At 45.7% G+C, this 14,632-nt stretch overlaps 1 protein-coding gene across 2 annotated transcripts in view; it reads right to left on the bottom strand.

Moving 5' to 3' along the window:
• Positions 1 to 2,873: 2,873 nt before the first annotated feature.
• Positions 2,874 to 14,632, bottom strand: part of GPR176 (G protein-coupled receptor 176) — a 97,519-nt gene continuing 85,760 nt past the window's right edge. Inside the window, exons 2-4 of one of the 2 annotated variants that reach the window (XM_054716366.1) lie at positions 12,717 to 12,774; positions 12,102 to 12,293; positions 2,874 to 6,037 (exon numbers count right to left, since the gene is read on the bottom strand). In XM_054716366.1, coding sequence (XP_054572341.1) covers positions 4,915 to 6,037; positions 12,102 to 12,293; positions 12,717 to 12,774 — 1,373 coding nt within the window. In that variant the 3' untranslated portion in view covers positions 2,874 to 4,914. Of the gene's footprint in view, positions 6,038 to 12,101; positions 12,355 to 12,716; positions 12,775 to 14,632 lie in introns of both variants that reach the window. The other variant, XM_054716365.1, reaches the window with a different exon arrangement.

Here is a 14,632-nt window from a genome sequence, read left to right as displayed (position 1 = left end):
TCTCTCACATATAACATGGTGTTGTGGGGACATACCTGTGGAAACACCTGTCCTCGATGTCACTGCCTACATGGTCATCTCTTGCCCCATTTAATCCAGCCACCCATCCTTCCTGTCCCCCTGAACCTTTGGGCTTGAAGCTTTCCTTTTCTTTCAAACAGGCATGGAAATACCTTTGAGCCAGACTGCGAGGCCCTGGCTGTCTGGATTCTGCCAGACTCTACACTTGGGCTCCACAAACTGGGAGGCCGGGCACACACAGGTTCCCTTTGCAATTAGCACAAGTCTTTATTTTGCTGCTTCCCTGGGGCTGTGCCTAGGAGGCATGAGGGCACCTTTATCTCTTCTCTCGACTATCCTCAATTCCGGGGAAGTTTTCCTACTGAGGGGATATGGCCCCACCCTCCTCCAACCATCTCAAACTTTTGGCTAACCCAAGGTTTCCTAACCTTGGCACTATTGATATTTTGGACCAGATAATTCGGTGTTGTGGAGGACTGTAGGATGTTTAGGCTGCATCCCTAGCTTTTACCCACTAGATGCCAGTAGCACCCCCCAACTTTTGACAATCATTACCCACCCCACCCCCGCCACTTCCCTGAGGTAATGCATGTGAATGTGAAGAGCAAGGCAAAGGAGGGAAGAAAAACGAGATGCACGAGGGAATATGGTTTACATTTCAAAGGCATTATCCCACCTATGTTGTATTTTCTCACCTTAAAATGTACATCATGTCATTTTAGTACCTCCTCTGTGTGTGTGTATTACCTTTTGTATATAGACTGCAATGAAAAAGCATGTAGAAAGAAATTTAAGAGGCAGTAAATGTAATCACTAAATTCTGATCAATACAACCAAAAAATACTTGTTGAACCTGAGGCTAAGAGAAGGCGAGATACTTCAGCTTCCAAAACCTTGTGTATGGACAATCTTAGATCATTTCAGTTTCTTTTAAAAGCCAGGAGCTCACACAAAAAGGCTTTTGATGCTGCCCTGGGCATTAATACTGATTTCAATTCCTGTGTTATTCACATATTCTCAGGTCATTAACCTTGAATCCTTTTTCTTTTGGCTACAGAATTCTAACATAGCACAAGAGGTTAATATAAACTTACTAAATGTTTACAACTATTTGGGTGAAGTTAGTCCCTTTGCTATGCTATTGATTTACATTGTATGTTGCTATATTGGTAGACTACAATATATGAAAGTATTAACCCTTCCCCTCCCCCAAAGTTCAGCCTAATAAAATAAGCTTCCCCCCCCGTCCCCCCTCCCCGCCCCCTGCAGCATCTCAGCTCCCGCTCCTCGCAGCAGCAGCAGCAGCAGCAGCAGCAGCAGCCGTGTGCACGCTGAGCCACCTCACCCTGGGGAGGGGCTGCCAAGAGCTCTGAACTCCCAGGGCTGAGATGGAGCAGCCGTTCCCCTGTCCAGTCAAATCAAACTCGTGCCTGAGCTCCAGATGTTATTCAGCACACCAAGTGATTAACTTGCAGTTCCTCTTCCATGGATGGGGCCACGTTGATTTGCATATCTGCCCGTAGTTACTCCGCTTGCCTCATATTTCACCATACAGAAAATTGTGCTCACTCATATTCACAACCTGCCTTATAGGTTTACAACAAAGTAGAACATTCTTTTTAACATCGCCCCCCTCCATTTTTTTTTTGAAACTGAGAATTATTTGGTTAAGAAATAGTCTAGCTTACATAGGTATTTTTTCTTCAGGGATTCAAATAGTCCTTCGGCATTGTGTACTGCCTCAAGTTATTATTATGAATATTAATATTGGAGTGACTGGCTTAATGTAAATTTTCTGGAAACCATTCCAATTAAGCCCCCTAACCACTTAAAAAAAACACCAAAAACAATGTTGTGGATAAGCACTAATATTGATCGATCTTTACTTTGTGCCAGGCATCATGTTAACACAGATGATCCCATTTAATCCTCACAACTGCCCCATGAGGTATATTCTTGTCTCACTTGGATTCCCCTGAAAACAGAGCTTGAGACAAAGGCTTTATGTGGTAGTGTTTTGGGGAGGTGATCCCTGAGGGCATGAATGGGGAGGAAAGAAACCCAAACAGGAAAGGAAGAGGAAGTCAATAAGAATTCATTACTGAGACACCATTGTGGGCAGCAGGGACTTAATTCTGCCTGACTGCCTGAGATATGGACAGATGCCTCTCACAATTGTCCAGCAGGACAGGACAGGGGCATTTATCCACTGGTTCCCATGGCACACTGATCAGGGGTCATCCAGGAGCAAGGGAGTTCTCACGGGGCAGAAAGCAAAGCAAGGCCACGGCTGCTCTCTGGGAAGGGCGTGGGTGCAGCCAGCAGTGGCCCACTGAAGATGGGGCTCCCATCAGAGGTAAAGTATGGGAGCTGGGGCAAGAGACTCTGACACAGTGATCATCTTCCCATTTTACAGAGAGGCAATCAAGACACACAGAGGTTACCTCGCCTACTCAGGTCATAAGGCCGGTCAGTGGTAGAGCCAGGTCTCAAACACGGGCCATCTGGCCCCGAAGCCCAGGCTCCTAGCCATGTGCTATCAGCCCCACCACGTGAGGGAGGAGGAAGGCTGTACCTCAGTCTCCCCTGGAGAGGGAGCCGTCTTTCCACCAATTCAATATGGAGACATGTTCATGACATTCACTTAAACGTTGCATTTTCTCCTTTGGCAATTCATTTTTAAATTTGCAACAATGTGCTACTGCAATGCTGCCATCTGTATTTATGGGGGAAAACAAATACTTTTCCTTTGAGATCATGTAGGAAGCCTGAGGTTCAGATGGTAACTGCCACTTGAGGGAAAAGAAGAAACAAAACATACATAGCCCAGACAATCTTTTTTGAGTTCAGAAACTGCTTTTCAATTTTTTATTAAAATGTAATGCTTCAGAGAGTATAGAAATACACCTGACAATGACCTGTTAGAAGTCAACCATCTGCTTCAAACATACAGAAGAAATACCTACCAAATTCTGCCTCATCCGATTTTATTCAGTTGTACACACATATTATCAGAACGACACCAAAGTGGCTACATTTGACAGATTCTTCTAAAGTAGACACGATTTTTCTGACAGATTATGTTTCCCCTTGACGAAAGTTGTAACAATTGTGAGGGTTTTGAAAGAGAAGCTTGAAGGGCCACATATTGACTATCAGGACAAGGAGCTGCAGAGGGCATGCACAGAGGGTCCGGAGGAAGAGGCCCTGGGGAGGGCGTGGCAGTCCCCGAGCACACAACACTTCCAGGAGACGAAACACAGAGGAAGGGTCTGGGGTCACATTCAGGATTTACAAGACATCACACTCGGGAGAGGAGAGGAAACGGCGACTCCTTACACAGTCTTGCGCTGCCTCCAAGGGACAAGGACCAGTGTGGTTTGAGGAAAGGATGGCCTTTGAGATGCGGTGAGCAGGCCCACTTCCCTTCAGGCTTTCTCAAGGCACTGGACGGGCTCCCTTGCGTGCTATTAACAGAAACAGAACGCCCTGGAGAAGAGCGCTGGCCCCTGATTTGCACTCAGTAAGAGTAAGGTGTCCTCTGCAGTTTGAATTCAGCCTGGTGAAATGCACGAGGGGACTTGAACCCCGGGGTCTAGTCATGAGGACACTGTCTTCCCGCTTCCATCCACTCTGGCTCCTGCTAAAACCTCCCTGGGGAAGAGGAATTGGAGAGCTCACCTGGGCTACTACATGTTGCCGTGGCGTTTTACAATTAATTCTCTTTCCCTGTTCTGTTCCTCCTTTGTGTCCAAAATGAAGGGAGAAATCACAGTTGCATAAATGGACTGAAAATGAGACTGGCCAGCCGGTGTCTGGAGCCCTCCTCAGAAGGGGACCATTTCTGTCAGCCTTTCCCACCCTTTTGGGCAGAAACAACTTTCCTAATCAAGCAGTTTTAGCTTGATGTTTCCAGGGGACCCAGTTTACACTAACTTTGCATTTTAAAATTACCTCTGAATTACAAAAGTTGGCATGAGATCATTGTTTTCAATATACTTTACTTCTAATGACTGATAGGTAGCACCTTTCAGGTGAGATCAAGTGGGAAGAGAAAAGACTACAGTGTGTGGACAAGACTACAGTGTCTTTCGTCTCCCCCTCGAGGCTTCTCTCCCATTTGTTGAAAACAAATAAAACAAGGGGGAAAAGACACAGTAAAGAGCTTGCAGTATTTTCCAACCAAAACTGCAGACGTGTCTTTCTGAGGCCACAGCGATGCCTGGGGATGTCAGGATAACCAAGGATAGACCGTCTCACTTACCACGAGGCACATCTATTGCCATGTCTGTCAAATGGGGGCAGAAGGGCCATTCCTTATCCACATCCCAGTGAAAGGGATGATAGGCATCGGGACAAACTGCGAGACATATGACCGGGCCTTCCAAAGTGAAGGTGTCAAATGCCAAGTCCCTGACTTCCCTGAAGGTACAGATCAATCATACCTAAGTCCATCAAATAGGCATTTTCTTTGTGCCCACACCACTCCATAGTTATCTTGGCTTCCCTTGGGGTGGCCCTGCTCCTTTGAGCTCATGGATGCTTTTTCTCTCCGTGTATTCTCTGCTGGACTCAGAGAACTGAGGATCCCCAGAAAACACACATGGGGTACCCACCCCAAGACCCGGTCCACAATGCCCAACTTTTGTCTCCACAAAGAGGAACATGGACTTTACTAAGGACATGAATCACTGAGATAAACATATATATACTCCCTCAATAAAAAAGACATTGATTTTATATAGATTTCCCTCTCACTCAAAAGCATCTGGCCCAGACAGGAAAAGTCAACCCATTCTGGTTGCAGTGAGATCATACACATCACAGGGCCAGAGTGAAGGGCAGACTGGAGTGGGCGAGCTCCCTCCTGTTCCCAGGGATTTTCGATCCTTGCTAGGAATCCACCTTTGGGAAAATGCTCACTTTATTGTTTCTACTCATCTTCCACTCCACCCTGCCTACCTTTGGCATCTTTGTCTGGATCAGCTCTTCTGGGGTGTTACCCAAGGGGGGCAGCAGCCGCTTTTTGCTGTTTCGGGTCTCTGAGAGCCACTGAGGAGGCAACTCAAAGGGACCAAAACCAAACTGCAGGGAATACTTGCCAGGGAATGTCTCAGGTTCCACAGGGGCCGCTGAAGCCACCTGGGATACAGAGTCCACAGTGCCCAGGGGTGGCACAGGGGGTGCAGACTGTGGCCCCTGCTCCCTCTCCAGGCAGGTGCTGAGTATCTCCTTGGCCTGGAGGCCAGCAGAGCCAGCGTACTTGGCTTCGCTCTCTTCCTCATCCTCCGTGGGCTTAAAGATCTGCTGCTGCCCAATGTGGAACATCTCCAGGAGCTGGCTTCCCGAGCGCACACTGGGCTCCAGGCTGACGTCGGCCAGCCCGCTGCCTGTGCTCACCACGTTACGGCGACTGTACCGGCGGTGTAGCTGTACGAAGGTCCCCACCAAGCACTTGCGGACAGATTTGTTCACAGTAAGAAAGAGCACAGGGTTTGCCAGCAGAGAGACTTTGGGCAGCCAGATGGCGGTGAGCAGCAAGAAGACGGAAGTGTCAGGGACGTTGAGCACAGTCTGGTAGACAACCAGGGTAGCGTAGGGCACGCTACAGAAGATGAAGACCATCACCATTGAGAGCAGCGTGGCGTGCAGCTCGGCCTCCCGCTGGGAGGCGTAGGGGATAGAGATGGTGTTCTGTGGAGTCCGGAGCGCGGCTATGATGACCTTCTTCTTCTGGCTGGCACTCAGGGCCCGTCGAATCAGTATCAAGAAGAGGAAGACCAGAGCCACAGGCACGATGACCGTGGTGATGTTATAGACCAGAACGTATACCAGGTGGCCCAAGGAGTTGCTCCAAACTTCGGTGCAGGTGGACATGGCATAGATGTCGGCCACATTGGTCACTGCAAATACCGGAATGCTGGCCACTACTGCATGGGCCCAGATGTACATCACCAGTTCCCGGGACTTGGCATCAGATATTTTCCTCTCCAGAGGATAGAGGACTGAGTAGTACCTGCAAAATGCACACGTAAGATTCATTTCACAGGAGAAGATATGCTTTAAATAGGGGAATCTCTATTACCCAAAGTGGGAGAGATGGAAAAAAGGGTCAAGTTCTTTTATTCTGCCTAAGAAAGAGGGAACCACTGGGGGAATTAGGCAGCCAGACCTTCAATTTTGAGGACTTTGCTGTACAATTCATAACTAGCTTTATAATTATTGCTACCAAGATTAAATTCCAAAGAGTGCTCTCAATATAAAGGATGCCTCCATCTGCCGTAAAGACATCTATTTTTCAGTGTAAGGCTAATTTGTAAAAAGTGGATATATTAACCTTACAAGCTGTTCAGGGCAGAACCCAATATGAAGGATGGACTCTAACAAAGTCCTTCCACAAAATCAACTGACAAAAATTATGCCTGCTCCATAGCTATTGTCCCCGTGATAATCACTTAGTAACTCTTAACAGCAAATAATAGGTCTAAAATGCCTGCATGTTAGAATTTTTTTCCCTTCAAGCCTAACTTGATTATTCCATAACCACCTAATCAGAATTCAGAAAGCACCCTGCTTCCATATCAGCAATGATTTGGCAGAACTGAGTAGTTCTTCAGACCCTAGAGCCACATCTGTCAGGAAAGGGCTGCCACTAGCCATCAGAATTGTGGTGATTATCAGAGATTAGCTCTGCCCACGTCACTGCAGTCAGCTAACGCAGGCGTCAACCTTACAACCCTGTTAACATTCATTCATTCGTGAGGCCAACTAAACACGAATGCTTTCCTGTCACAAGGGTTTCTGAGCACCACCTATGTGTCAGGCACTGAGTTACAAAAAGAAGAAAAGATATACAGGGATGTTTCTAAAGTTAATGGGGGGGAGGGGGAGAAAAGCATGCAAACAAACAATTATGAATGAGGAGGTGATGGCTCTACTAGAGGTATGCACAAAGGGAGTATGGGAAAGGGAGCACCTGGGAAAATGTCAAGAGAAGGTGGCACTGTGGTGGAGTCTGGCAGGGGACAAGCTGGGGGAGAATGCTCCAGCTCAGGGAGATACGATGCAAACACAACATGACCAGATGACCAGAGATGTATGGAGCACGATGAAATGTGTTCTAGGTATCTTTCTGGGAGGGGGAAAAGGAGAGAAAAATACGTAAGTTATGCATGCTCTCCATCTTATTTCTCTGACTTACAGATAAAGGTTTCTACCCACGCATGAAAACATGCTCAGGAGTGCCCTGGCTCTGATTCTTATTTGCTAACTGGCAGATAACGAACCCAGGCTTCCAGGCATTTTTGCTTCCATTATGTATTGGGAAATAGGCTGCAACACAGGCTCATTATACGTAATTTTGTTAGTGTATACACCTCTAGAAAATAATGCAGGAAGTGTAGGTGGCCTCCCAATTAACTTGCTGATTCAGTGCCATGAAACAAATATCCGTGAAAGAAGTGAGAGAAAGGATCATTTTCCCTTCACCTTCATGCACATCATACTTAACTTTACGAGTAATTTGTATCTCTGAATAATAAAACAAGATACTACCAGTCTTATTTTTATACTAAAAGGACTTGTTTACCTTTAAAAAAAAATAATGGCAAGTACACAGTAGATTGTCTGATGGAAAGAATGGATTTTTTATTGTTAGCATATTTTCCTCTCTAAGGCCAAGGGCCCAGAAATAACCTACAGTTATTATTGCATTGATTCTAGGTATAACAGAAAAGTATTCAAAACAATGTGTTCTCACTCTTGTTGAATTCTATTCTTTAAAAAATGTCAGGATTCATAGCAGTATTATTCACAATAGTAAGAAAAAATGGAAACAACCCAAATGTCTACCAACTAATGAATGGATAACAAAAGTGGTACAGCCAAACAAAGGACTATTATCTATATATATAAAAGCCTAAGCGACCGTTACGGCAAAACGACCAGAACAACCGGTAGTTATGATGCGCACTGGCCACCAGGGGGCAGACGCTCAACGCAGGAGCTGTCCCCTGGTGGTCAGTGCTCTCCCACAGGGGGAGTGCCGCTCAGCACTGCTACATCCCCTGAAGGGTCCCGGACTGCGAGAGGGATATCCAACTGCCAGCTTAGGCCTGATCCCAGTGCTGTTCTCTGTATAAGGCAGTCAGTCTGAACAACTCAGTGACTCAGAGAAGCGCAGGAAACTCAGGGTGAGCCTGCCTCCACACTTGACTCACCCACTCAATGGTGTTCACAGGACAGACCGAAGTGGCCCAACCCATGCACGTGCAGCAGCTGCTAAAGCTCAAGCAACAAGCCATGCAGCAGCAGAAGGCCATCCAGCCACAAGCCAGCAGTCAGACATCCCCTGAGAGGTCCCGGACTGTGAGAGGTGCAGGCCAGACTGAGAGACACCCCCCACCCCCACCCCCAGTGCACGAATTTCATGCACCAGGCCTCTAGTTCACCAATTAAAAAATAATGAAGGAAGTTGTTAAGAGGGTAGATCCTAAGAGTTCTCTTTATAAGGAAAAAAATTGTTCTTTTATATCTACACTAGGCGGGGGGTGGGGGGGGGTCTCTCAGGCTAGCCTGTGCCCTCTCGCAGTCCAGGACCCCTTGGGAGATGTAGCAGTGTGCCAAGCAGCAGGCAGTCAGGGAGGAGCCTGAATCGGTACTGGGTGCTGCGCGGCTCACGCTCGTCCCGGCCCGCTGCGCCTGCTGCCGCAGAGTCCGGAGAGGCTCCCACCGTAGCAGCTGCACTCGCCAGCCGTGAGCCCAGCTTCTGGCTGAGCGGCACTCCTCCTGTGGGAGCACATTGACCACCAGAGGGCAGCTCCTGCATTGAGCGTTTGCCCCTGGTGGTCAGTGCGCATCATAGCGACCGGTTGTTCTGCCGTAACGGTTGCTTAAGCTTTTATTATATAGATGAGATGATGGATGTTAACTAAACTTACTGTGGCAATCAGTTCACAATATATTCAAGTCCTCTATGCTGTACACCTTAAACTTACACAGTGCTGTATGTCAATTATATCTCGATAAAACTACAAGAAAAAAAGGAATGAAGTACTAATACATGCTACAACATGGATGAACCTTGAAAACATGCTGAGCAAAAGAGCCAGACATAAAAGAACACATACTGTATAATCTTAATTACATGAAATGTCCCAAACTAGCAAACATACAGAGACAGAAAGTATATCAGTGGTTGCCTCGGTCTGGGGTGGGAATGGAGAGTGAGTGTAATAAGCATGAGGCTGCTTTTCTTTAGGGCGATGAATCTGTTCTGAAGGTCAGTTGTGTTGATGGTGGCACAACTCTATAAAGATACTAAAATTCATTGACTTGCCCTAACCGGTTTGGCTCAGTGGATAGAGGGTCGGCCTGCGGACTGAAAGATCCCAGGTTCGATTCCAGTCAAGAGCATGTACCTGGGTTGCAGGCACATCCCCAGTAGGAGGTGTGCAGGAGGCAGCTGATGGATGTTTCTCTCTCATCGATGTTTCTAACTCTCTATCTCTCTCCCTTCCTCTCTGTAAAAAATAAATAAAATATATTTTTTTTAAAATTCATTGACTTGTACACTTAAAATAGGTGAATTTTGTGAAACATAAATTATATCTCAATAAAAAGTTGTTTAAAAAACTCTGAGAAAAGTCCACAATGTGGTCTGAAGACTTAAGACCTCACTAAGCAGGTAGTACAAGGGGCAGTTGGAAGGACACCTCCTATAAACATAGAGTGGCTCAATGCAAAATTCATGAGGGCTGTAACTGCATCACCAGGATGTAACTGACTTTTCACTGTGCTATTCCAGTGCTGTGCAATGGTTCTTTACAGATATTCAAAAGTCTGTTGTTGAGCATGGAAGAGACATGCGAGGTTACTGTAGAGCAGTCATGGCAAACTGGCATTGCATGGTACACATTTGGCTTGCTGAGGGATTTGAGTGTTCCACATAATATATTTAATGCAAATTAATTGCAAACATTAAAAAATGATAGAAATCTAGACTTCTAATTTTTCTCCTAAGAAAATAGAGTCCTTCCCACTAAATCTAGATAGCCACAAAGCAACTATTAGCTGCATCTGCTAACTGACCCCAATGAACATGAATGCACACACAACCCCAGCCTGGTCTGTGGCACCTGCCTTGTCTGATCCTGTGGATGGTGAGTTTCTAGTGAGAAAATTCTAAAGAGCTAGAATGGATCACAGCAAGATCTGATGGTAAAATGATTGCAGACAATAAATCTAAAGAAGAATGTGCCAATTAGAAGCAAAGCCTAGAGAAAGAGAGGCAAACATTGGTGCAACCTATCCAACCACAGGTCACAAATAATCCATTTAATTCTTACTGCTGAGGAAACTGAGGCTCAGAAAGATTAAGCCACTTTGCCTAAAGCCACCCACCAAAAAAAGCAATGTAGGTAGACTTCTGGCTCCAGAGTTCCCTCTCTTAAGCCAACAACTTCTCCTCGTATGCAGGGGCTTTGTATGACTCTGTCCCTCCATGCAGATGACACTAGGCAGCTAATGAAATCAAGGTTCCGGGCCTGAGAGGCTGAAAGTGACTCCACAAATGGGTTCTGCAATCCATACTCTCACAGGTCATTAAGATATTAAGCATGTTTTGAATGAACAAAGCGTTTAGAAATTCCAAATCCATCTAAAATGTTAATTTATAATCCTATATAATAAAAGCCTAATATGCTAAGTGTCCGGTTGTCTGGTTGGCCATTTAACCAATCAAAGCGTAATATGCTAATGATATGCTAAAGCCACTCAACTGCTTGCTATGATGTGCACTGACCACCAGGGGGCAGACCCTCCAACGGGTAGGTTTGCTTGCTGCTGGGGTCTGGCTGATCTGGACTGAGCAAGATGAGCCAGACATACCTTGGAGCCCTACCCAGCCCTAATGGTGCACCAGTGGGGTCCCTTGGGCCTGGCCTGTACCCTCTCACAATTCAGGACCCCTCGAGGGATGTTGGAGAGCCAATTTCGGCCCAACGGAACGACTGGTCACTATGACGCGCACTGACACCAGGGGGCAGACGCTCAATGCAGGAGCTGCTCCCTGGTGGTCAGTGCACTCCCACAGGGGGAGTGCTGCTCAGCCAGAAGCTGGACTCATGGTTGGTGAGTCAGAGGTGGTGGCAGAAGCCTCTCCTGCCTCCGCAGCAGCGCTAAGGATGTCCGACTGCCAGCTTAGGCCCGAGGGCTCCTGGACAGCAAGAGGGTGCGGGCCGGGCAGAGGGACCCCCCCCCCTCATGAATTTCGTGCACTGGGCTTCTTGTAGGGTATAAAGTCAGAAGAGCCAGACAATCTTATCCCTTCAGCAACTTTTCCTCTCTGCAAATCTTGAAATCAAAAGTACTCATGGGCACAAAATACTTTCCAATTCTTGTTTTCTTATTTAATTCTATTCTCTGTATTATTATGTCAACTGTATTCATGATACACTAGCAACAAAGGGAAAAGACAGGAGGCTGTTGATTACTAAGATCTTTAAACTCCGATAAATTTGATCAAATTATGTATGTAGTAGTTAAAATGTAAGATTCCTTTCCAAATGAACATCCTCCTAAAGAGGATGAGAAGAGAAAACAACAACCATCACAATATAAGGCCTTGGAAATAAATCCTCCAAAGGAATTCTGGCCAGGTCCAATTGGACTATCTAATCTTTTGTTAAATAACACTGAATTGTTCTCCTGTTCTTCCAGAAATGCTTTTGTCCTACATCAAAAGCCCTAATTGTGGAGTTATCAATCAGATGAGCCTAACTACTGCAAATTGCAACACAAATACCACCAATTCCAACCAAGCTGAAGCTACACCAGGCTCCAGTAGCTCTGCCCCAGCATCATGATGTGACTCCCAATGTCACATCTTTTTTCAATGGTCCTATTTTCCATAGCTGCTGTGAAGTCCACCTGTCTTGTGTGAGGTATCTGTTCTGGCAATTCATTTTCTTTCTGTTGACCACAAACTAAAATAGTGGAATAATGACTGTTTCCCATTTGTTTCGTGATGCTAATATTTCAATATACTTTCAAAAATTGGGCCTTTGGCTACCTGACCTTACCTGTCCAAGGCAATGGCAGGGAAGCTGAGGATAGTCACAGAGCAGAAGACTTTATGCAAAAATTTGACGACCTTGCAGAAGAGCATGGTGTAGATCCACCAGCAACAGTGAGGACTGGTGCTGAGGATGATGTCGAAGGGCACACAGACCAGGCTGGCACAAATCCCCGAGCAGGCCAGGTTTTTAATGAACCTGTTAGTGACAGATTTGAACACGGTTGTGCGGCAAGTTGACCATAACACCATGAAGTTTCCTGGCCAGATATGCAAAATAAATAAATAAAAATAAAAGAAATTTTAAATAAAAAGAAAGAAGAAGGAAAAAAGGAAAGAAAACACAGGTTAAAAAAGACTGAAAAACCACATTTCAGAGTTGATTTCAAAGTATTTAATTTAAATACTTACATATTATATTGTCAATTTATGTGAAATCATTTAAATCATTTATATACATCTCAAAAATTCTGGAAGAATTTTTAGTGGTGATTTTTGTTACTTAATTTAGGCATATCCTGTTGTGGCCCTTCATAGCTCTTATCATAATTATTCACTTGTTTACTAGCATTACGATGCTGATTCAGTCTCCTCTAAGTATAAACAATTTGCTTGGAATTACTTAGTCTCAGGCAGCCTACTCTCACTAAGTTTGCAAATGACTTCCACATCGCCAAACTCTGCAACAGAAATAGGACGCACACCACAGGTGCAATTTTAAATTTTCTAGTAGCCATATTTTTAAAAAATGAAAAGCAGGTAAAATTTTAACAGTGTATTTTATTTAACCCAATATATCCCAAATATTGTCATTTCAACATGTAATCACTACTTTAAAAAATATTAATGAAATATTTTCATTCCTGTTTTTGAACTCAGTCTTTGATTCTGGTGTGTATTTCTTTAATTGAAATAGAATTGACATATACCATTGTATTAGTCTTAGCTGTACATGACGTGCATCTTACATAGTACATTTCAATTTTCACTAGTTACATTTTAAGTGGTCAATAGCTACATGCAGCTGGTGGCTCCTACACAGGACTGAGCTGTTCTAGACCTTGAACAGAAATGACACATTTGACTAGCTCTCTTTGAGCATCCTCCTCTCGTGGCTTCCACAGACCTATAGTCTCCTGGTTTTCCTCCTACCTTCCCACCTCTCCCGTGTCCTGGCTATTCCTACTTTTCTTTACCAGGCCCTTATCTATTCTCTCTTCAAAACCTCTTCCTAGATTAGATTACCCATTCAGGTGGCTCTCTATTGAAATGCTGATGATTCCCACAGTCATGTCCCAAACTAGGCCTCTCCTCTCAACTCTAAACTCTTATTTCTAACTACTCATCTGATTCCCCACACCTCTCAATCTGTCTCCTCTTGATCCTCAAGAGCCGAGGTGATCTAGGTGCATTACTGGCTCACTGGGCACCAGTTACTTTGGCCTTGCTTTTTCTTTAAAGAGAATCAAGGTTGATCATGTCTCAGGGCCTTTGCACATGTCTTTTTATACTGCCTCGCATGCTACTCATATGTCTGGTTCCTTTGAATTTAAGTCTTAATGTAATTGCTGTCTCCTCAAAGAGGACCTTCTCTATCTTTTTATTTTAAACTAGAGGCCCAGTGCATAAAATTCGTGCATGGGGGGGGGGGTGTCCCTCAGCCCAGCCTGCACCCTCTCCAATGTGGGACCCCTCAAGGGATGTCCGACTGCCCGTTTAGGCCCGATCCCAGTGGTCCCTCCCACTGGGATCGGACCTAAATGGGCAGTCGGACATCCCTCTCACAATCCAGGACTGCTGGCTCCCAACTGCTCACCTGCCTGCCTGCCTGATTGCCCCTAACCGCTTCTGCCTGCCAGCCTGATCACCCCCTAACCACTCCCCTGCCAGTCTGATCGATGCCTAACTGCTCCCCTGCCAGCCCAATTGCCCCTAACTGCCCTCCCCTGCCGGCCTGGTCACCCCTAATTACCCTCCCCTGCCGGCCTGGTCATCCCTAACTGCCCTCCCCTACCAGCCTGGGTCACCCCCAACTGCCCTCCTCTGCTGGCCTGGTCATCCCTAACTGCCATCCCCTGTAGGCCTGGGTCCCCCCCAACTGCCCTTCAGGACTGATTGCCCCCAATTGCCCTCCCCTGCAGGCCTGGTCCCCCACAACTGCCCTCCCCTGCTGGCCTGATCGCCCACAACTGCCCACCCCTGCTGGCTGTCTTGTGGTGGCCATCTTGTATCCACATGGGGGTGGCCATCTTGTGTGTTGGAGTGATGGTCAATTTCCATATTACCTCTTTATTATATAGGATACTCACTGTTCCTCCTTCCATTTTATAGTCTATTATAATATCCTATTGTGGCCTTCATAACTCTAATCATAACTTTTAATTTGTTTACTTATTTCCCCTTCGTTTCATGAGGATAAAAACCATGTAAATCTTGGTCATGTTATAACTCTACTGCCCTGCTCAGTATGACACTCAATAGGCAGTTGATAAATGTTTGTTGAATAAATGAATTTGTAAGATAAGGGGACAAGCAATA

This window comes from Eptesicus fuscus, chromosome 5 (genome assembly GCF_027574615.1).
Source record: "Eptesicus fuscus isolate TK198812 chromosome 5, DD_ASM_mEF_20220401, whole genome shotgun sequence".
In the NCBI taxonomy this organism is placed as follows: domain Eukaryota; kingdom Metazoa; phylum Chordata; class Mammalia; order Chiroptera; family Vespertilionidae; genus Eptesicus; species Eptesicus fuscus.
This window is presented reverse-complemented; position numbering and strand designations above follow the sequence as displayed.